Here is a 23259-nt window from a genome sequence, read left to right as displayed (position 1 = left end):
GCTTGCTGAAAAGTAAAGAAATAATGTATTTTTGTTTACTAATATATTAAACGTTCATACCAAAAACATCAAATCGGACTTACCATTCCGGAGATAGCAATAACATTTAATATTGAAGGAAAACTATAATAAATATGAACTGGCGCTTGTTTCGTACTGTTAGATGATGAAAAAAACTGATGCTATGAATGAATATGTTCATTATTTTTTCACAATGCCGTTTCTTCTATTTTTCATAAGAACATCGTATGAAAATTGAAAGAATTTCATAAGACTCTTATGAAACATTATTTTACACTCTAAAAAGCGGTTCATAAGATGCATCTTATGAAAATTATAATAAGAATTTGCCTGAGTGTAGTTGAAGTAGGGACACACAGAAAAAAATAAAGAATGCATAAAAATGTTTTAAAGTTTTGAATTAGAGAAAGCTGATTTAAACTAAGAAATAATGTTTGTCTGCCTAATAGGCAGTGGTAAGAAATTCCTTATTCTTTCGTTCTACAAGTAAATTTCAATCACTTAAAAATACTGTTTCCATGTTATTCCATGTTATTAATTTTAAAAGGTCGCGTATTGTTTTTCTCAAAATATCCAGCATTTAAAAATAATAAAATGTTCTGATTGATTAGTAGTTACTCGAATTGGTAAATCAAAAAAATATCAGATCTTTTCAAAAGTGGCAAAAATTTAAACATTATTTTGTACATGCAATGAAGCTCAAAAAGAGGCAAAGAGAAGAAAGAATTGAAGAATTTTCAAAAAGGTATTAATAACGAAAAATAGTTTGAGAAGTTTTTGTCGGCATACTATGAAAAATACATTCAATTCAAAATATTGTTTTTTTTTTTCAACCATTTTGATTGATTGAGCCTTTTGATAACTCTTTGATTTAACAGGGATCACTGTTAGGGAAAAAAAGCTAGTTTGATAGGGATGAAATGTGGATGCTAATAATTTTCTTTCAATACTTAACTCAATATATATTTATTTAACGTTTATCGAATGCCTCGTAGAAGTAGGAGTTTCCTTATGAAATGTCTAGGAGCATAGAAGGTGCAGGAGAATACGATCGCACCATTGACCAAAATGGATCCTGATCTTTACCTTTTCCTAACTAACACAACCCCTTCCTTTGAAACTTGAATATAGATTCGCAGACGTACAGACGGTTTCCATAGCTGGTGATACTTACTTATTTCTGGTTCTGACTATTTCAAAATTATTTTTGGAGTATGCAGGAGCATGAAGTTGCTAGTTGAACCTAAAGAGTATCAAACTAACATTCCTTCCTTTTTCCCCATTGACTACTAGGACGTGGCCGGCGCCGTTATTAATCATTTCAAAAACGGAGAGCATGAGTTTTGTACAATGAGAATGAACTGCTAATCCCAAGCACCATTCTTTTAGACTTTGTGCAAAATTGATGGCCTCGATTAATCACGGAGTAGCAACCATTGGCGACGTGGAACTTGTTCTGCTTAGCCACGCCAGCGATCATAGAATTCTAAATGCGCATGAATTCATAAAAAATAAGAAAAAAGTCATCTTTTCTTTTGAAGTACGTAATTAAATAGCATTACCATCCTCTGAAACAATTAAATAGCATTTCGAGTTCAATGATTTAAGGTGGATATGAGTAGTCAAACAAGCTAAGCTAAGCTAACCACAATCTCTTCTTTGTCGTTTTTTTATCGTACCCACACCTGCAGGGCAATATACCGGTACTTTTAACCACAGCCTACAAGCAAATACGTCAAGCGATGATTGACCTCTTCCGATGCTTCCAATTTACAAAGTCTGACAACCAGGGAACAAATACAGTTTCTTCTGAGCTGGCACTGCAGGAATAGGAAACTAGGCCCGTAGAACTGTGGGTCTGTAACGGATGGAATACTGTGTCATACTTCCATATTCAAGTTTCGACAAAACTGAAACCAAAGGCCTGGGCAATGAGTCCATGACCTTGGGTGCAACAGTATTATAATCAGCATGTCCTCCAACAATAATCTTCACATGCTTCACAACTCTTTTGTGAGTTATCAGTTGTACCGACTTCGGTTTCATAGCGAATTATCTGGAAATTATCTCATTCTGTCCAAATTCCTAGGCTCGACATCGTTTTGAGGTTTCCTTCAGAAGCTTTAGCTGTGAAATCATTATCTTACCATCTTACCGAACTTTTGAGTCGCCGCAACTATTACGGCCTCCCTCCCTAGTAAAATGTACACACTCGGCACGAAAAAATCTTGTAAAGTAATAGGCCTTTAATAAACTAGTTGTAATTAAAAAAAATCTATAACCTTCCAAGTTTGCTGACCAGCCCTGGGTCAAGCAAGCTACTTAGATAACGATCTTTGGCAATCAAATCTACCACAATGTTTTATTTTACATCGTCGCGCTTAGAACCCAGATAATCCCAAGTAACCATAAGCACCAATTCTGCTCTAACATCAGCTAAAGAGCTTGATTCTGTGCATCATGTTGGCTCTGTGAGCCAGGTTTGCAGAAGCGTTAGTGCAGAAACTGGTATAACCCTATAAAAGCACTGTATTAGCATTGGTTGACGCTATAGCGTTGGCGGGCAAAATGCTAGGAAAATGCAAATGGCGTTCAACCAAGGCTCAACCATGCGGAAAAAATATTTTTGATTTTTTTTTTGGCTTCATTTTTTTGCCATGATACTAATTTTGTTTTTTGTTTATATTCGCTTATGCATATTATTTAAGGGGATCTCTCGGGTTGAATTTCCTACATGCTTACATAGTGCAAAAATCATTAAAACAAGCTTGTGCAATGCCAAATTATAGCTTAGAAAATATGTGTAGCATTTGTTATTGTGATGATGTTGCATTGCAAACGCATTGTGCAAAGCTGATAAAATGCTAGCTGCATTTTAAAAGAGTGGTATAATCCTAATATGAAGCAGCATAGCACTCGAAGGGCTGTTGTAATGCAAAATTGTACTTGATGTGCTGATATAAAGGGTGATACGGTCAAAATTTGGTCAAGGGAAAACGCGTGTAAATCGGTGAAATTTTTCAAGTTTAATTAGTATAAAATTCAGGAAAAATATTCAGTTAGGCTTCCGCTTTTCCAAATCCGAATTGCCGGGTCTTACGCTTAACCCCTGCCATCAGATTTTGTACAGCCACCTTGTCCACCTTCTTCGCCGTTGAAAGCCAGTTTGCCATGAACTGCTGCTCGCCCTTAGCAGTTTTTTTTAATCTTCTTTAGGTTCCGCTTGACAATAGCCCAGTATTTCTCAATTGGGCGGAGCTCTGGCGTGTTGGGAGGGTTCTTGTCCTTGGGAACCACCTGCACGTTGTTGCCGGCGTACCACTCCATGGCCTTTTTACCGTAATGGCAAGATGTCAAATCCGGCCAAAACAGTACGGAACAACCGTGTTTCTTCAGGAAAGGCAGCAGGCGTTTATTCAAACACTCTTTCACGTAAATTTCTTGGTTGACAGTCCCGGAAGCTATGAAAATGTTGCCTTTCAAACCACAGGTACAGATGGCTTGCCAAACCAGATATTTCTTCGCGAACTTTGACAGTTTCATGTGCTTGAAAATATCTGCTACCTTTTTCCTTCCTTTTGCCGTATAAAACTCCTGTCCCGGAAGCTGCTTGTAGTCGGCTTTGACGTAGGTTTCGTCGTCCATTACCACGCAGTCAAACTTCGTCAGCATCGTCGTGTACAGCCTCCGGGATCGCGCTTTGGCCGTCGTATTTTGTTTATCATCGCGATTTGGAATCACTACCTTCTTGTAAGTCGATAGTCCGGCACGTTTTTGGCTCGATGCACGGTTATAGACGATACACCCAGCTTATTTGCGGCATCTCGGAGAGAGAGTTTAGGGTTTCGCTTGAAACTACCGGCAACTCTCTTTGTCGTCTCAACGGCTTCCGGTTTTCAATTTCCCCCCGATCCAGACTTCCTGGCCGTCGAAAAACGTTCCCTAAACACTTTAATTACATTTGTAACGGTTGATTTGGCAATTTGTAGCGATTTTGCCAGCTTTGCGTGCGAGTAGCTCGGATTTTCGCGATGCGCGAGCAAAATTTTGATACGCTGCTCTTCTTCCTTGGACGGCATTTTGACAACTGAAGAGTGAATTCCAAAATCAAAATAGGAGCAACATTCTACACACACACACCTTCAAAATAAGGGGTGTTCAGGTGTTTAAATGCAAAATTGAAAGAAATACGTCAAGTTGATATTGACCAAATATTGACCGTATCACCCTTTAGTGTAATTTAGAACTTGAATGCTGTTATGAAGCTATAAAAATGCAAAGCTTTAGTGCTTATGGTTACTTGGGCTTTTATCTCCTGCTTTTGAATGATCTATTCACAGCAAAGGGTCACAGTTAAGTTCATAAACATAAAAGTGACTTTCTCTAAAAGTGTCGTCCAATGCGTGAAGACTTCGAAACAGATCGACGTTTTGGATGGATCCGTTGTGGGTTGAGCTGCTCCGGTTTCCTCTCAATATTACTTTTATATTCTCTGTTTTTTTTTTATTAGAGATTCTCTACCTGACCCGGGCATTAGCCTGTATTCTTCAATTTGGTATAACAAAGGGATTTAATCAGTTTTTTTTATCTTAATTTCTTAAAACGTACACAATCTGAAAACGTGGTTTCAAAAAAGTTTAAAAATATATGACCTAACATTATTTCTTTTTCTTTTCATTTCCAGAACATGGTCTTCCGTGCACTAACCGATTCTACCTACTCGAACGCGACGCATAAAAAAAACAAAGCTTTACGCGTAATCACACATGTATCTTCTCTTTGATCGGTGCTGAAAATCAAACCGGAACACACCGAACCAATCGGCTCAAAACAATTTTCAATATTCGGTTAATCGGCCCATTTTATTTGCCTCCGATTCATTACCTTATACCGGGATACGGAATCTTCTGAAAACCGCGCAACCAACCGTCGATAATTCGAATACCCGAGAAAAGAGTTCGACAACGCGCCGTGCGGCATCCTATATAGTGGAGAGAATAAACAGGTTTTAATCGCGTGAGAGAAGCGCGCACGGGACAAAAGTGAAGAAACCGCACAGCTGAAGATTGTCGGCGACTACGCACGGCAAAAATCAAAATACGTATAGGGGAAAAAATATAAAAACGACTGACCGACCGATCGACCGGCCGATCGAGAAAAGAATAAGTCAAGTTTTACACTTAAAAATTGCCGACGATCAAGCGAGCTAGCGCGAGTCCAGAGCCCGGACGGGAGAATTGTAATCCCATGATGCCATCCACCATGCTAGTGAGCCGCTAAGTGAGGCGAAGAGATAGTGTAGCAACGTGGTGGCGTCGCTCGTGCCGTACCCCTTTAATTTCGTTCCGGGGGGATCTGTATGTCTATCCGATCAACACGCGCATTCTCCCCAGCTGAAAGTCGGCTATTGAAGCGCGCTGTTCATAATCGATCGCGCCAATGTGAGTGGGATGAAGTGAGGGCGAAGAGCAGCTAATTATTTTATTATAGTGATCCTTTTCGACTTCATTGCGGATCCGCACCGGTGCTTATTGATGGGTCTGTTTTGCTATGTTTCTGTGAGTGCCAGCCAGCGCATGTTGAAAGAAAGAGAAGATTGTGAATATGTTGAGAGCAATCATGGTTGGGAAAAAATGGTGAGCTCTGGGTGTAATAAAATTATGTTTAGCCTCAATGCTGCCGGTGCAGAATAGAAAAGTTATATGGTTATGGTACAGCCGAAAATGTTATACAGTTATGACTCTGAGTTAGTCAAATAATATTCTTCAACAAGCAAAGCGATAGCGGAAGAATTTCGGATAACTACCTGCAGGAAGGCGACAGGTCTGGATAAGAAACTGGACTAACTGAAATGATCCAAGACTGAACGTAAAGGTAAGTTACAGTAAAGCTCTCTTTTAAAATGTTGACCTGTATCAAGCGGATACAAAACGGCTCTGATCAAGTTTATGATTTTATGTCAGGTGCATGAGCACTTTTGTCAAAACCAACAATGCTCTGACAATTATAAAAAATAAATCAACGGTTGTTTCTTCTTCAAAGGTTAAGCTTTTATAGTTTAATATGAAAAAAAAAAAACAAATAAATAAAATGAGACAAATTACGAAAAAAAATCTTAGGAAATAATCTGCATCCATTCAATCCGCACTGATTGATTTGGTATAGAATTACTCAGTCCATGTTCATTCCAGGGCCTATACCAAAAAAGTGATTCCAACTACCATTTTCTTCGACTTTCTTTTTATCCAAGTCTATTCGTTTGATCTGCGTAGCGTAACGAATACAATAAAAGTTAATCAAGAAATAATTCATGTCACATATGCGTGAGATATCGTTTCTCCCCTCCCGAATAGAAAAGTTCTGCAACCGATAGTTCTTCTGTTATGTTGCCAATGATACCTCTCGCCTCCAATCGACGGCTTGTTGCTTTTCGGTGATTCTTCACATACAACAATCTATTGCACGTTCAATTTTGAAGCACACTCATTGAATATGTTATTCCCAATCAGAAGAAGACATCAAACTGAAACGTCCATGGAAGGATCTCTCGCTAGGCTAGACGAATAGTTGTGTGGGATAATCCTTATCGTAATACAAGGCGGCCCCTTGTGTGGTAAATTCCTACCATAGCCGACCGACCGTGAGCATGAATGTCATGTTTCGGGATATGTACGGTATCTATAAACGTCTCGAAGGAAGAGAATCGAAACAACTTCTCGAAATCGGTCGTGGAGTTGATTGGAACAATGCTGCGCAAAAATGCGTATGCAATACAATTACCGAAACCCCTTGCATGATGATGTTCGCAAGATGCATGGGGAGCAAAAAAATCCCGCAATCAGATATCTGTTAAACAGACGTGAAAAAAACATCTGTTTTTGAGATGGTGTTATTTTGAATTAAGTTGTATCTGATTTAAAAGTATGGCTCTTTTTCATACTGGACGGCTTCAAACAGTGCAGATCAGGTTTTTAAAAAAGATTCGACAAAAATCATATCATTTTCGGTTAGTTTCAATAGAAAAATTCTTAAAATAGTTTTATCTAAAAATTTTAATTACAATATCTGCTCTATAACTCCTTAAGCTCATGAATTTACATAAGCCTTTTTTTCCTAATTCTCGCGTGAGCTTTCATTACGTCGAATGAAACAAAATGTAAACCAACAGTTTTAATACGAAAAAATACAAAAACTGACTTAAACTAGGCGCAATTTCTTTCAATTTAGAATATTTGTAGCCTGGACGACATATTATCAATGTAAAATACAAATTTTAAAGTTGGTTTGATAACTTTCCAGCAGTTTTTTTGCGAGTTCCTCAAATGTTTCATACGACGTAATGAAAGCTCACGCGAGATTTATTAAAGTTATCAAATACTCAAAGTTCTTTGGTGTCAAACAAACCGATTTTTCATTTTTATTTTTGAATCGAAATTTTAGCTGACCTGATAAATTTTTGAAGAAGAATTAAACTTTTTGAATCAATTCATTTTCAATAATAATGAATACGTATATTCCCGTACTCTAGGCTCTATAGGGTAACGGCGATGTTGTGCTTTCGTGTGTTTATGAAAGTTTACGGTTTGGATACAAGCTCAAAAACTAACATCAACCAGGGTATAAAGAGGATTGGGTACAACAAAGTAAACAAAACCCCGTTTTCAGTGGATTCAAATAGCCCAATATGAGCTTAACACAAAAACAGTTTGAGCAAAGGGTCTAAAAAATTTAGAGCCATAAAATGACATTATCCTCACACAAATTGTTTTATACACCCTTTACTAGACAACAAAGCGAACGGACTAGATGCAAAACATTAAAGGGGAAGAATGCGGAAAGCTATTCACTCTCTCCTATAGAGAGAACCATAAGCGTTTGTCAAAAAATAGTGGAAATTTTATCTCCATCTCACTCACACATATGAGACATACAGTACAAAGCAAAGGGTGTATAAAACATTTAGACGAAATTCATACTCCAGCTATATAGACTTAGAAGATTTTTCGTGAACTTAAATTAGCGATTTAAAAATGGTTGTAGAATTTTCAATCACGTTTTTCTCGAAACGTCATAAATGAACATAGTCTCTTTTCACGTGTTGGTGCTGATATGAAATCATAGAAAGTAAAAAAAAATGTTTAAAAATTATAATAACGTATATTTTTTCTTAGATGATCCATGTTGGTAAGGTGTATGGGATATGAAACACTTGCCCTCCATCGAACAAAAAGAGCGTTGCGCAGTGAATATAAATTGATATTTTTAAGTGTTTATAATTTTATAAGTTGATATTTCCACTTGTTGACCACCATGCGTAAGTTAATCAGATTAGTATTGTAAAAGACAGACAACTACAAGCAATCTTTTAGGGTAGGTGGGTGATTAAATAGTAGATATCATAATTAGTTGAATGAGAACGTTTAATGATATGATAGATAGAAATAAAATAGATATGTGATGGTATTCGTCTCCCCAATGCTCTAGTAAGTGGGCATTCGCGGTTTATGAATTTCGGAGGCTTATTCTTAAAAAAAAAAACATTTTAAAAGATCTAGAGGCTCATTGGATGAGAATGCTGTTTAAACCGTTTTTCTGAAAAAAATCTTTCTCGTTGTAGGTAATACTTTTTTGTAGTAGATTTGTCTTTCGTGTAATTATATTAAAATTCAAACAAGAAAGAAGCAGATAGGAAGTATGATTTTGATAAACAAGAATGAGTAGGTTTTTCAGAAAACAATATCGGGCTTTCAAAATTAGCATTTTATTTATTTTAACCAATCCCCTATCCTAAAAATTGAGGAAAGTTTCTCTAAGAAGTTGTTTCAGAATAAGCGATGAGGTATTAAAAGAACAGCATTGCCATTAGCAGGATAGTGCATTTCCTGTACTTTTTTTAAGCTTTTTAAAACAGCGAAAACCAAAGTTTTGTTTTGAAGTTGTTGTTTTTTTTTAACAGGAGCAAAGTCTTGATAAATCATTATATTTTTTAACAAAACAACCAACGAACACATACTTTAATTGTCAAGGGACCTTGCCACGACCAGAAATGTTATAGGATTATACCGCTGGAGTTTGTTCGAAATAGGGTTTTTCATAATTTTTGTCGTCCATCAGAAATCACTTGTCTGATTGCCTCAGTAACGGCTATACAGCTTACAAGCTCTGAAACTAGTAAAAATTGGTTGCTCTAGGTAAGGTTTTAATGACTCATAGGTAGACAAACTTTGAGCTTATCGGAGAAAACTTTGCGAGACATTTCAGCGATCTATACTCAGTTTTTGGTTTATTAAAAATTAAAAATTCTGGCTTGAGCCTTGACTTCACTGATGACCCTAAACCGTAGTTGCCGTAGTTCTCTGTCAACGTAAATATCTCGAAAACGCGTTAATTTCAAAATTTGAAATAGGTCGGATAGTTCTTTTCACAGACATCATTATTCTGTCGAAATTCAATATATCCGATAACTAGAAAATGAGCTATCAGCAAAAGAAAGTGTCCCATTCATAAAAGAACTAAGCTTTATCTTACAGAAACAAGAAGCAAAGCTAAAATCATAGACGTTTATTTTTTATACTATAATATCTCTCGACCGCCGCAGATTATCTGCTGACTATATCAAAGTTTATGTAAAAGTCGCGAATGCCACAAATATGATAAAACGATTAATAATATTGAAACAGAAAAAAACTTTACTATTGGAAAGTCGAAACAATTCAAAATTTTCTATAGCATTTTTATAGAGATTCAATTATGCGTTATTAGTCTTTATCAAATGTAGCAATTGAGATTTGTGTTGAAAACATTTTTCTTTTATCTTGCATTCTCAAATATTTATTCATTTATATTCCATTGTTTGCTGATCGTCACAGAGAGCTTGAAATCCATTCGAATCAATTAAACTAAGTTCAGCGGAATCAATTTCGCACTGAAGCGCGAACAAAGCGTGATTAGTGATATAAAATATGCATTCATCACATTTACTAAGGGTTTTCTGACTACTTTTTTTTTTTTAATTATCTTAATTGAATTATTTATGAACACTTGTTTAAAACCTGACCTATTACAATTACCAGTTATGACGTTTTAGGGAAAGTCGGGTAAGACGAACACAACGGTTAAAACGGACACATTAAATATTTCGGAAATTACAATGTTTGGCACAAATCTAATGATAGGAATATGTTAGTACTCACAGCAAAAAAATTCTAAAAGTATACGCAATCTAAACCGTGTGGCGTCCATTTTTTTCCTAGTGTAATTCAAAAACGATGTAATTTCAAACTATTTTTGGTTTATTTTTAATCGATTTAAAATAAATAGTGTAAAATTAAATTCTTTGCAATAAATTTACACTGTATGCTCTAGAAAGCAACGATGGGATATAATTTTACATAAAAAAAAACTATGTTAAACATGACAGATCCATTGTTTTCCTTTCTTTTGCGACTAAAGTTCATTAGTTTTCACTCAAGATGATGATTTGTAGCATCATCCTATAATTTAAGTGAAAACTCTGTCGAAATATCGCAAAGGATCGTATCGTCAGCACTCGGCAGATAACTTGAGGATCACCGCACGAGCAATATTTGCCGAAACTGCTGTTTGCTGATAGCGATGAGGCTGATGGTGGTGATCAGTGGACTGTTGGATTCGATAATCATAAAAGACCTAGAAAGCCACGGAGTTCCGGCCAGATGAAGGTAAATGAAGTGAAATACAAAAAAAACTAAAGTTGTCGAAACTAAATAGTTTTTCTTTCTTTTTTTATAGTGACGTGGATCCGGATTATCCGAAAAGGAAATCCTCTCAACAATCCGACTGGTGACGCTAACTATCTTCGTCAACGTTTGATGCAACTTCCGGCGTATTATGTGGTGAACGTTTTTATTTTCCTTTTAATGATTTGTTTGAAAATAAATTGTATAATTGTCTCATTGTATTCTTCAATTTCTCATAAGGCTTTTTATACTTGAAACCTGAATATTTACTAAATTTTGCAAATATTTAGAATGAATTCTAAAATTTTACATCACAGTGTTGTTTTACACGACAATAAGCCGTTCCATGTTCGTGCATCGCTTTCGATCTAAATTTACACGCCGTTATAGAATTTTAGATAAAAAACAATGTTCCGTTTTCGTGCATCGTTTCCGATCTAAAATTACACGAATTATTTTTGCTGTGTAGAGTATCATCACGGTCGAGACCCTTTATGTACATCATAATCTCATAATAGTAAACTTTACAGCAACTTTTCCGGCAAAATGTACCTTATCTACGCAGTGTCCGACCATCTTTTAAAAGTTTAATTTGCAAGCATGATTTAGATTGCTATAACACAGTCTTGATGGAGGAAATTTACTAATTTCGATGGTCAATGCGATAGAAAACAACCTAAACTGCCAATCTGCACGAAAACTGCGATAAAAAAACAATATCTGATTTTCTGTTGCGATTCTTACTTAGGGTGTTCGTCTCACTCGACTTTCCCTACTAACGAGACGACTCATAACCTTCTGTTTTTTTTTCATGAAATACAGTTCCGTAAGGAATTGGGAAGTTGATTCCAGATACTCATGCCTTCGACAAATATGGTTCGACTATGAGATTCAGTATGGTGACGAGGGATAATAAAAGCACCGACGCGAGAGCTCCAAGATATAGTAAGTTTTTCATAAAGATAACATGGCTTTCCCGTTTGAGCAATTTTTTGCGAGAACATACAAGCTCTATATTTGTAAAAAAAATTAAAAGGGCAACCTCTTGATTATGTTGGCTCACTCCTCACTTTATGAAATCGGTTCAAATTTAAAATATAACGTTCACAGCAATTCAAAGCTAAACGAAAACGATTCATTAAAACCTGAGAATGCGTAGCATATTTGGGGCTTATCTTTTAATTTATGCTAAAATTGACCATTTTGAAACTTTAGTGAACTTTTTACCGAATATTAGATTAGGTTTGACCAGACCGAACTGAGCGCCAGCGCCCTGAGAAATTTTTGAAAGAACAGAATGTGAATCTCATTTACAAAACCAAAAAAAGTAAATATGATTGACGAAAATAACTTATTCTTATCCATACAATCCATTAATGTTGTATCTTGTAGGAATAGTTTGTACATTAAACTAAATTTTCTCGAAAAAATGCTGGTTTGCTGAGGTTTAATTCGATCTGGTCGAGTTCCGACGTGTTCCCGAAGCTGGTAACAAGACGGTACGATCGACTTCCGTGAATTTGAACAGATTTTATTAATCAGTTAAATTTCTCCTGCAAGCGATATACAATAGGGTAAACTACGTTAGTAACGCGAAAAATTTGATTGTATTTGAGATGACTTACGTTTAGTGTTTTATCGTATCTCGTTTACTGTCTGGAATTCGATCCCGTACGGTAATAGCTTATCGTGTACCGTGAGACCTAACATAAGTTTAATTTTTAATTCAATTTCTGTTGTGTTATGTTCATGCGCAATCGTTTTTCTACAGGTGACTTACGTTTTTTAATAATCGGTGTGCTGTCCGAATTTCGACCTAGTGTGGGAGTTTTAACTCATGGGGCGTGAAACCTGACATAAGTTCAACGATATTTTTATGCTTCTGTGCACCGTCATTAAATTAATATCAGATGACTTACGGTTTGTATATAAATGTTTCTCGTCGCTGTCCGGAGTTCTACCCAGTACGGTACTGTTCGTTCGTGTTGCGTGAGGCCTAGCATAAGTTTAACGTTAAGTTCATGTTTCAGTGTGCTGTCATCAATGATTGTATGTTACCTGTAGTACTAGTCAGTCTGTCATTAACATTAACTGTACTAGTCACTAGTCAATAGTGCACCTAACTGCATGAACTATAGTCACTAGAACACCTTACTGCATGAACTATAAAGAGCATAAATTTATACTTAAAACAAATGTACTATTCTAAACTCTTTTAGCGAAATACCGGTGAATGTAGATGCCAACTAACTACCTTACAACTGTGCAACTTAAAGTTCAGTATTACCAGGCAGTTAATAACGGAATACTCAAATTGGTTTAGAATTATTTGCCTTCTGAATCACATGCGATTTTGATATGACATGCCGTTGTTTAGTTTCTCTCTCCTTTTCTTTCTCATCGTGGGCCATGACAGGCGAACTCTGGTGGGGGCTCGTTGGTAGCGCCGGCGCGTTCGTGTATGACGTAACACTCCCCCGCAGTACGCAGAATTAAGAATTCTGCTTACTACTCGTTGCGCCGACGTCTAGTACTGCTAACTTCACAGCTGGTCGATCGTAGGTATTACATGCAGTTCTCACCGTTGCACTACGGACTTGTCCATCTCGACTTTTCGTGATGCTAGTGACAATTCCTTTTGGCCACAAATTCCTTGGAAGGTCGTTGTCTACGATGACTACGATGTCATCTACTTCGATGGGTTTCACATTATAGTGCCATTTTGTACGGCGAGTTATCGTTGGAAGATATTCTCGTAACCATCTTTTCCAAAAATAATTAGCATATACTTGAGAGGTTTTCCAAGTGTTTCTCAAAGTATTCAAGTCGTCTTCGTACGGTACTACAGGTTTCAATCCACTGGAAGATCCCAGCAGGAAGTGGTTCGGAGTAAGGGCTTCGGTGTCTGAATTTTCTATCGGTAGGTAAGTGAGGGGTCGTGAGTTGATGATGTTTTCTATCTCCAGTAGTGCGTTACGTAATACTTCATCTGTGGGGAGTCTAGGGAGCTTCATGTTGCTGAGGGTCTTCTTCACAGATTGTACCAAGCGTTCCCAACTCCCACCCATGTGTGGGCTACTTGGCGGTAAAAATGTCCATTTAATTTCCGTAGAGGTGAACTCTTCCATTAGTCTGTCATGATCCATGTCACGAAGCGCATGTTTCAGCTCTCTATTTGCGCCTACAAAATTTGTTCCGCGATCGCTGAAGATCTCCAATGGTTTCCCACGTCTGGCTATAAAGTTGTGTAAGGCCATGATGCAAGAGCTGGTGTTGAGCGAATGCGCAATTTCGATATGGACGGCTCTTACTACCAAACAAGTTAAGAGAACTCCCCATCTTTTCTCGACGCGTCTTCCAACAACTACATTCAACGGTCCAAAGTAATCTATAAGCAGCGAGCCTGGCGAATGGTAGGTCAGCCATGAGTGGAGGTTGAGGATTTGCTTTGACAATTTTGCAAACTTGACATTTCCGTCGAATTTTATCACACACTCTTCGTAGCATTGGAATTTGATAAAGCTGGCGCAATTCGTTGACAACAGTTTCATTATTAATGTGATGGTAACGCTCATGCATAAATTGCACAATCAGTATTGTGACGTGATGATCTTTAGGCAGAATTATAGGATGAGCAGTGTTCAAATCAACAAACGTACAGGATCCAATACGCCCGCGCATACGTAGGACACCGTTTGCGTCGAGGAATGGGGATACTTTAAAGAGAGGACTTCTTTTTGGTAGAGTGATATTTTTATCAGATGAAGACAGCAACGAGATTTCCTCAGCATACACATCTTTCTGCGCCTGACGTAAGATACAAATCTCTGCAGCTCGCAATTCGCTTTGAGTGAGAACTCCAGTAGATAGTTTTTTTTCTTGTATAGTAGCTCTGATGTTTTGTAGGTATCGTATTACAAATGATATCACGCGTACCAGCTTCCACCATTTAGAGAATGTTGTAACATCAAAGGGTGGTTGTTGAATGATGTGAATGTTAATATACTTCTGAAGCTCATTTGTTGTAGTCCTATAGAAGGATGGTTGTGTTGGCCACAATGTTTGTTCCTGACGAATGAATTTCGGGCCATTGAACCACCTGTTGGATGTGGAAAAGTCTGGGATTTTTTGCCATTTAGTTCCTTCGTCAGCAACATTTTCGGAGGACTCAATCCAATTCCACTCTGAGATTTCAGAGTTTTCCAAAATTTCTCCTACTCTTGCGGCTACAAATTTGCTGTATCTCCTGTGGTCTGAACGTATCCAACACAACACGTCCCTCGAATCGGTCCAAAAAAATCTCTGTGACGTATGTATACGATGACTTTCTCCGATATCGTTTGCTAGTCGTACACCGATGACGGCGGCTTGGAGTTCCAAGCGTGGGATGGAAACATATCGTAAGGGAGCAACACGCGTTTTCGAAGTGATGAAGGCACACTCTATTTGGTTAGATTCTTCGAACCGAAAGTATGCGACTGCCGCATATCCGTTTTCGCTGGCATCCACAAATACGTGTAGCTGAACCTTAGTACTGTGATTTGCTGACGTGAATCTTCGGTAACATCGAGGAACTGAAACAGTTTCTACCTGTTTTAAAACATTTAGCCATGTACGCCACTTCGACAGCTGTTCATCGTGTATTGGTTCATCCCACCCGACTCCAGATCGCCAAATTTCTTGCAGTAGAACTTTCAAATACATTAAGAAATTAGAGAGCATTCCTAGTGGATCATATATAAGCATGAGAACTCGAAGAACTTCTCTTTTAGTGGGTGTCTCGGTGCCGGACATTATCTCTTGGTTGCATCTGCGTGGCACCTTGAATGTAAATATATCTTCAACCGTATTCCACCACATTCCCAAAACCTTCTCTGATCCTAACTCGTTGTCTACATTCAAATCCTTCTGAGAAGTTGAATTTTCTCCCAAAGCTTTTAACACTTGTCCCGAATTGGACAACCAACTTCGTATTTCGAATCCTCCTTCCGAGTGTATCATACGCACGTCCTTTACTAGTTGGATTGCTTCTCTCTCTGTTTCGACGCTGATAAGCATATCATCCACATATGTTCCAGAGCGGATCGCGTATACTGCTTCCGGGTATTTGTTGACAAATCGATCCGCATTCGTATTCTTAACATACTGTGCACTACTTGGTGAGCAGCTTGCACCGAATGTCATCACCTGCATAACGTACACCGTCGGAGTCTTCCCGATGACACCATCGTTCCATAAAAAGCGTTGACAATGTTGGTCAATTTCGTTGATGCCAACTTGATGGAACATTTCTCTAATGTCCCCCGAAACAGCTATACGGTATTCACGAAATCTTAGAAGTACATGGGGCAGTGCAACGACTTGGTCGGGTCCTTTCAGTAAGAATGAATTTAAGGAGACACCACGGACTTTCGACGCTGCGTCCCAAACGATACGCAGTTTTCCAGGTTTATTTGGGTTGAAAACAGGAAAAATAGGAAGATACCATTGGCGGCCTTGATGTTCACTTTCTTCTTGTGGTGAAAGTTTGCGAGTGTAACCTTTGAACTCGTACTCCAAGAGCTTCTGCTGCAGTTCTTTAGCCATCTTAGGTTCTCTAATCATACGTTTTTCTAAGCAAAGATGTCGTTTCATAGCCATCGCTTTGCTGTCTGGAAGTATCACGTCATCATATCTCCAAAGCAAACAGGTTTCATACCTCCCCTTCGCATATGCAGTTTTTGATCTCAATAGATCTAATGCTCGCGAATCATCTGAAGATAATCGATCGCTACTTGTTGAAATACCCAGGCTATCGAATGAAAAATAATCTCTTACTGCTGAATTAAGCGTTTCACATTGACAAATGTGGTAGGTAAAAGCTTGCTTATTTTCTTCGGAGAATGCCGATCCTGGCACAAGGCACGGTCCATAAATAATCCATCCTAAGCGTGTCAAAACTGCAGTTGGTTGATTCTCAGCACCCTCCTTAGAATCGAATGGGTACTCCAGACGAATGTTATCCATTCCTAACAAAATCCTTGGTTTGACATTCTCATACGACTCCACCGGTATGTTAGACAGATGGTGAAAATGTTTCACTAATTCCGAAAGGCACAAACTCTGTGACGGAAGATCCAGGCTTCGTACTGTGTGTACACTCGAAAGAAGGAACTTATTTTTCTGATTCGAAGTGCCACTTATATCAACGGAGAACTTAACAGAATCAGCTTCGTACCTCCCCTGCCCTGCCGTCCAGTTTATGCAGAGTGGGTACTGTTCTCCTTCCAGATTCAATTCGTTCCACAAACTATGCTCCATCAGCGTACAGGTAGACCCTGCGTCAAAAAAGGCATACGTTGTAATAGATTTATTCTTTCCGTAAACAGTAACTGGTACGTATTTAAGTAGAATCTCCTCATGTGAACGGTAATGGGTATTGCAAGATGAGTTTTGTGGAATTTTTCGGATATTGACTTTGTGCTTATTTTCGTCATGCAGAAGAAAGTGATGTAAAAACTGACAGCCATTTTTGTTGCATTGAACCCTTACTTCACATGCCTTGAAGTGCCTTTTAAGACATTTGCGACAAATTTTCTTATCATTCACAAGAGACCAACGGGATGCAGTTGTCATTTCATTGAAGCGGGGACACTCGTTCAGACCAGCGCATTCTCCATTGCATGCAAGGCAGTTTCCACCACTAGCTTCAATGGGCGAATCGATGTGAACATGCAGATAGGCTTCATCTCTTTTCGTCTTTCCTGATGATTTAACCCACACCTGTGGTCTCGTTACCAGACTATAAGCCTCAACAATTCTTCCGATCCATTCGTTGAATTCTAACAAAGAGCTAGCGCCTGTTTTGTAAATATGCCTTGCCCATTTGTCTTTCAAAGGATAAGGAAGAACTTCAACCAATTCTTGTATCAACGTAGCATTGTATAAGCGTTCATCCATTCCGCACGCTTGGATTGTTGCGCAAAGATTTTGTACTCCGACACCGAAATCTATAATCGATTCCATTCTTTCCGCTTTAGGAGGTGGCATCATCCTTACTCGCCTAATCATTGTCTCGATGATTGAATCTGGGTTTCCAAACAATGTTTGTAAGCGATTCATTATGGTCGGAACATTATCAGGATGTAAAAGTAAACATTTCACAGCGTTCAGTGCCCTGTCTTGAAGACATCTTTCCAGTCGGTCAAGGAGTTCATCGTTTCCGAATGCACACATTCTAGACGTTCGTTCAAACGCCGCTATGAACCTGGGCCAATCTTCGGGATCACCACCGAACCTAGGAAGATCCTTCACAGTCTGTCGTGCCGCTAGATGATTTTTATTCAAGGCTACAGCTTTTTCTGTATTTTCTTTCAAGCATGTTCCAACCTCTCGTGGCGTTGAGGTGTGTCTCACTTGCGAGTGACGATCGACAGACACATACCTAGGTTGTTGTTGAGTTCGCGACATTCCTGGTTTAGCAAGCATCTGCGGGTTAACTGAGTATTTCGGTAACGGAGTTTGATTCGCCCGTATCTCATTCATGTCATCTTCCTCAACTCTAACGCATTCAGTTTCATCTAACCAATCTTCAAGCTGCTTATTACTCATCACCGTCTCTGCTTCGCTATCGCTGGATTCCAAAAGTTCCTCCTCCAAGGCAAGACGTTCCTCAAGCTGCCTCTTTTCCAGTTCCTGTCTGGCTTCTAAAGCTCTCAGCTGCATCTCCTTCGCCTTTTCTGATCGTCTAGAGCTTTTCGAACCCGGTTTCTTAGTTCTGTTCAACGATCCATTCGGATCAATCGACCGATTGACCGATGGCTCATGTTGTTCCTCTACACGCAAGTTTCCACTACGGCAAAACGTCACATCCTTTGGGATAGTTCCTGTATTTCTCCCGGGAAGATCTGTTGAAGAATTCTCTTTACCAATGCTAGGTGCTGAAACTTCCGACTGCCTACTATACGGCTGCGACATGGGCCACTGCAACTGAAGCTGCTCAAAATGATCCAACATCTGCTGTTGCGTTTCTAACTGCTGCTGCTGCTGTTTTTCTAACCGCTTCTGTTGTTGTAGATCTTGTTGCCACCGCTTCTGCTGTTTACGGAGCTCATCGCGTTCACCGATTAAAGAAACCCTTTCCTTCAGCAAAGACTTCCTCTCACACTTTACACAAATCCAATCCCGATTTGCTACACTTTCATCTACGCCAGCGCACTCATAGTGATACCAAACATCGCATTGGTCACACTGCACCATTCGATTGGTATCAGGTCTACGGCATGTTCCACAACTCGCCCCTTCACTACCGGGTGAATTACTTGAATTATTATTTGAACCATTTCCATCATCGTTATTCATCATTCCGAATAAACGAGAAATTTAATTTGTTCCCGAAGCTGGTAACAAGACGGTACGATCGACTTCCGTGAATTTGAACAGATTTTATTAATCAGTTAAATTTCTCCTGCAAGCGATATACAATAGGGTAAACTACGTTAGTAACGCGAAAAATTTGATTGTATTTGAGATGACTTACGTTTAGTGTTTTATTATCTCGTTTACTGTCTGGAATTCGATCCCGTACGGTAATAGCTTATCGTGTACCGTGAGACCTAACATAAGTTTAATTTTTAATTCAATTTCTGTTGTGTTATGTTCATGCGCAATCGTTTTTCTACAGGTGACTTACGTTTTTTAATAATCGGTGTGCTGTCCGAATTTCGACCTAGTGTGGGAGTTTTAACTCATGGGGCGTGAAACCTGACATAAGTTCAACGATATTTTTATGCTTCTGTGCACCGTCATTAAATTAATATCAGATGACTTACGGTTTGTATATAAATGTTTCTCGTCGCTGTCCGGAGTTCTACCCAGTACGGTACTGTTCGTTCGTGTTGCGTGAGGCCTAGCATAAGTTTAACGTTAAGTTCATGTTTCAGTGTGCTGTCATCAATGATTGTATGTTACCTGTAGTACTAGTCAGTCTGTCATTAACATTAACTGTACTAGTCACTAAAGCTTAGTTCTTTTAGAAATGGGACAGTTACGAATGCCTGTATCTCAAAAACCATTCGTTGGAACCAAATACTTTCTATGAAGAAAAAGAAGGTAATGTTATGATCTTTCATGAAAAAATTTGAAAAAAAATATTTACCGTTTTTTGTTAAAGAAATTTCTACTTTATTCTTGGTATCTCCCATTGGCCGACGCACACTTTTTTCAGTCGTGGTATTGATCAGTTTCTCCAACTTATACTTCGTAAAATCTATATTTAAGGTGGCTTCACCCTCCTTCTTCAATTTCTGATACTTTTTGGTCCAATACTTCTCTGGAAACTGGAAACTGGAAGCATTTTAGTGGATTCAGTTGTTTCGAAATGAACAAATTTGATTATTTTTTACCACATTTTTGAACGTTTTTTTTTCGGTATCGGTTTTACAGCTTAAGAGCTTTGGAACTATCAAAAAATGGTTGTTTGAGGTTGGATTTCAATGAGTCATTACTACGCAACACTTTCAGTTTATCGGAGAAAATTGTTTTGGACATTTCAGCGATCTACCCTTAGTTTTTCGTTTATTGAAAATTAAAAATGCTGGTATGAGACTTGACTTCCTTGATGATCCTTAACCGTTGTTGCCGATCATGTGCTTCACTTCAATGCTTGATTTGAACTTTGTGGACATTATTGACAGTGTTTGCATACTTATCCACCACAAAAACTCAGTAATTCTTTGAATAATCAACGGTTTTGTCAGCTATCAATTTGATGATGACGTATTTTCAAGGAAACTGTGCAAAATTATTTTTTTCTTTTTCTCTTGCATCGTACATATCTCAAAAACGCGTAAATTTTAAATTTTGAAAAAAATAGGTCGAATAGTACTTTTTACAGGCAACAAAATGCTGTCAAAATTTTTAATATCCAATAACTAGTTAACGAGCTATTAGCAAATGAAAGTGTCCCATTTCTAAAAGAACTAAGCTTTAGTCAATAGTGCACCTAACTGCATGAACTATAGTCACTAGAACACCTTACTGCATGAACTATAAAGAGCATAAATTTATACTTAAAACAAATGTACTATTCTAAACTCTTTTAGCGAAATACCGGTGAATGTAGATGCCAACTAACTACCTTACAACTGTGCAACTTAAAGTTCAGTATTACCAGGCAGTTAATAACGGAATACTCAAATTGGTTTAGAATTATTTGCCTTCTGAATCACATGCGATTTTGATATGACATGCCGTTGTTTAGTTTCTCTCTCCTTTTCTTTCTCATCGTGGGCCATGACAGGCGAACTCTGGTGGGGGCTCGTTGGTAGCGCCGGCGCGTTCGTGTATGACGTAACAGACGATTTGTCCTCCGGTATGAAATAGAACTCAGCAAATATATTCAGATGAAATATTAAGGAGAAAGAAATGTAAATTTCGATGTCATTGTTGAATAAAATTAACGAGAAATCATTAGTTTATTTGTGACCTTATCTAACACAGTGAAATCAAACCAGTTTTTAAACTGAATAAACGTCTTGAAAATCAATACACTTTCATGAAAAGCATAGAGTTTTACAAAGTTTATAAAATAAATTCAAACAAGGTGTTTAAAATAAAAATGATTGCTCACGAGATTCAAATATTACTTTCGTTGAGACTTGAATTAACTTTTTTTCGGCTGTTTTGAATTATTTATACGAAATGTGTCATTTAATTAAAATGTGTTTTACTACAATACCTATCTTTTTATCATATTCATACTCTAAGTACAAAATTTTCGATAAAACTAAATTTGTTCACTTTGTTTAAATACCTCTATCCTTTAGAAAGCAATAAGTTTCAGATGGTTTTTTTTCTAACATCTTCACTACTTTCAAAAATTTCATAACTTACCCAAATCGGTACCATTTTTGTTTAGTTATAAACTTTGCACATTTTCCCATTTAGCTTAGGCTTTTTCTAAAAGTTCTTATTGATTTTTAAATTGGTTTCTTGTTAGCGATATATAAAAATGCGCAGAACAAGAGCCGGTCACAGTAAAAAAACGCACATTATTGTAATTTTGCAAAGAAGTTGATGTTTAAAGCTAGCATGTGTAAAGTTTTGAAAAAATTGTATCGATTGGATCAAAAGTTATGCGAGGCACAATATTTAAGACATGAACAAAAAAAATGCGATTTCTGTAAAATTTCGAACGAATGTTTGCATTTAAAGATCATATTTTATATGTAAATCAATTTTATACAAAAAAATATCATGATGTTTTGATTTTAAAACACAAATGAATCATTTTCTCTTCGGTATTACCTTTTTTGAAAATTTTGATAATTGAGTAAGAAAAAATCTAATTAACCGTCCAAAATTGTATGCAAATAGCATTTTTTCGGTCCAACACTCACATTTTGAATCATGACTTTGTATACAATTGATATAACTTTAAAATAACTGATTGAACTCTAAATAACTTTAACAATAGCTCTGCAAAATCAATAGTTGTTGCTTAGTTTTTGAGATATTGCAGTTTGAATGTCCAAAAAGTCCAACTTTCGTAGAATTTCTGTATCTCACACACATCTTTTAGAAAGCTCAAATTTTGTGAGATAACAGTTCATATGCATAATATGAAAAAAAACTTTTGAACTACATGAAAAAATATAGTTAAACTTCGAGAAATTAGCTTTTGGCCATCCTCAACGAATTAATATGCCAGATTCATTTTGACTTATTATTGAAAATCATTTATTTTGTTTTTATTTATTCCTAGTTCTAATTCATTGACATCACATTTGAATCAATCCTCCCCAAACTGAAATTAAAACACGCGACCCATTGCGCATGCCTGTTCAATGATTGAATAGAAAACATCGGCTATCCCTTTTCCCTCGGCGGATGAATGCATCACCAAAAGTCGGAAATGCTAACAGCCAGGCAGGCAGGCATTATTATTATTTACCCAAGCACCGGAAGATCCTTCCATGTTCCATGTCCTCTTCCACCGAATCCCAGATTCAGTTTCAGTTTCCTGTTTGGGTGTACAACAAGTGTGATACCGAATCGATTCGCATCTCTACTATTCTAATCTTCATCTTTGGCGCGACCTCCAGGATCACTTCGTCATTGTTTGAGTTTCGTTTGGGTTGTCAATTACTTCACCACGACGGGTGACAAAAGTTGTGTTGACAAGATTTGGATCTTTTTTTTTCTGTGAATGAAGCTGTTGGTGACACAATAAAAGGAAGATCTCTTACTTTCGAAATCGGATTAGATTTCTGTTTGTGATGAAACCAAAAAATGGAAATGGTTCAATGATTCTTTTCATTGAACTTTTGGTGTAACCGGAGGCAGCTTATCAAGAAGGTGGCAATCCCAACCGTTGTATGAATTTGGGCATTTACAGGTATGTGATCTAGTTCCATTGACTTACTTGTTGGTTTTGTGACAATACACCGGCATTTGGCTAGTAATTAGGCGTTTGTTATTTACAGTATTTACAGTACAGTACTTACAGTTATACATTTTTTATTTTTTTATAAACATAATT

The 23259-nt window shown here is 37.6% G+C and overlaps 2 protein-coding genes across 5 annotated transcripts in view; one reads left to right on the top strand and one right to left on the bottom strand.

Moving 5' to 3' along the window:
- LOC129755884 (axin) overlaps nucleotides 1–23259 on the top strand; it is a 357557-nt gene that overhangs the window by 293167 nt on the left and 41131 nt on the right. For 2 of the 4 annotated variants that reach the window (XM_055752581.1, XM_055752577.1), the window contains exon 2: nucleotides 4706–5895. The exons of 1 other annotated variant lie outside the window; for it this stretch is intronic. The gene's annotated coding sequence lies outside the window, so the exon portion shown is untranslated. Of the gene's footprint in view, nucleotides 1–4705; nucleotides 5896–22963; nucleotides 23116–23259 lie in introns of those variants that run through there. One more of the 4 variants, XM_055752580.1, reaches the window with a different exon arrangement.
- LOC129753258 (uncharacterized) lies at nucleotides 14770–19079 on the bottom strand. Its single transcript, XM_055749056.1, has 2 exons — nucleotides 15093–19079; nucleotides 14770–14838 (listed from the first exon to the last, which is right to left on the bottom strand). Exons 1-2 carry the CDS (start codon nucleotides 19077–19079, stop codon nucleotides 14770–14772), a joined length of 4056 nt encoding a protein of 1351 aa, XP_055605031.1.

The sequence above is a fragment of the Uranotaenia lowii genome, chromosome 3 (assembly GCF_029784155.1).
Source record: "Uranotaenia lowii strain MFRU-FL chromosome 3, ASM2978415v1, whole genome shotgun sequence".
Lineage (NCBI taxonomy): Eukaryota > Metazoa > Arthropoda > Insecta > Diptera > Culicidae > Uranotaenia > Uranotaenia lowii.
This window is presented reverse-complemented; position numbering and strand designations above follow the sequence as displayed.

Coding starts and splice junctions, on each gene's coding strand:
- LOC129753258 (XM_055749056.1), bottom strand. CDS start 19,079: ATGAATAACGATGATGGAAATGGTTCAAATAATAATTCAAGTAATTCA. Junction 14,839..15,092: donor TCCAAGCCGCCGTCATCGGT/GTACGACTAGCA, acceptor CACATCCAACAG/GTGGTTCAATGGCCCGAAAT.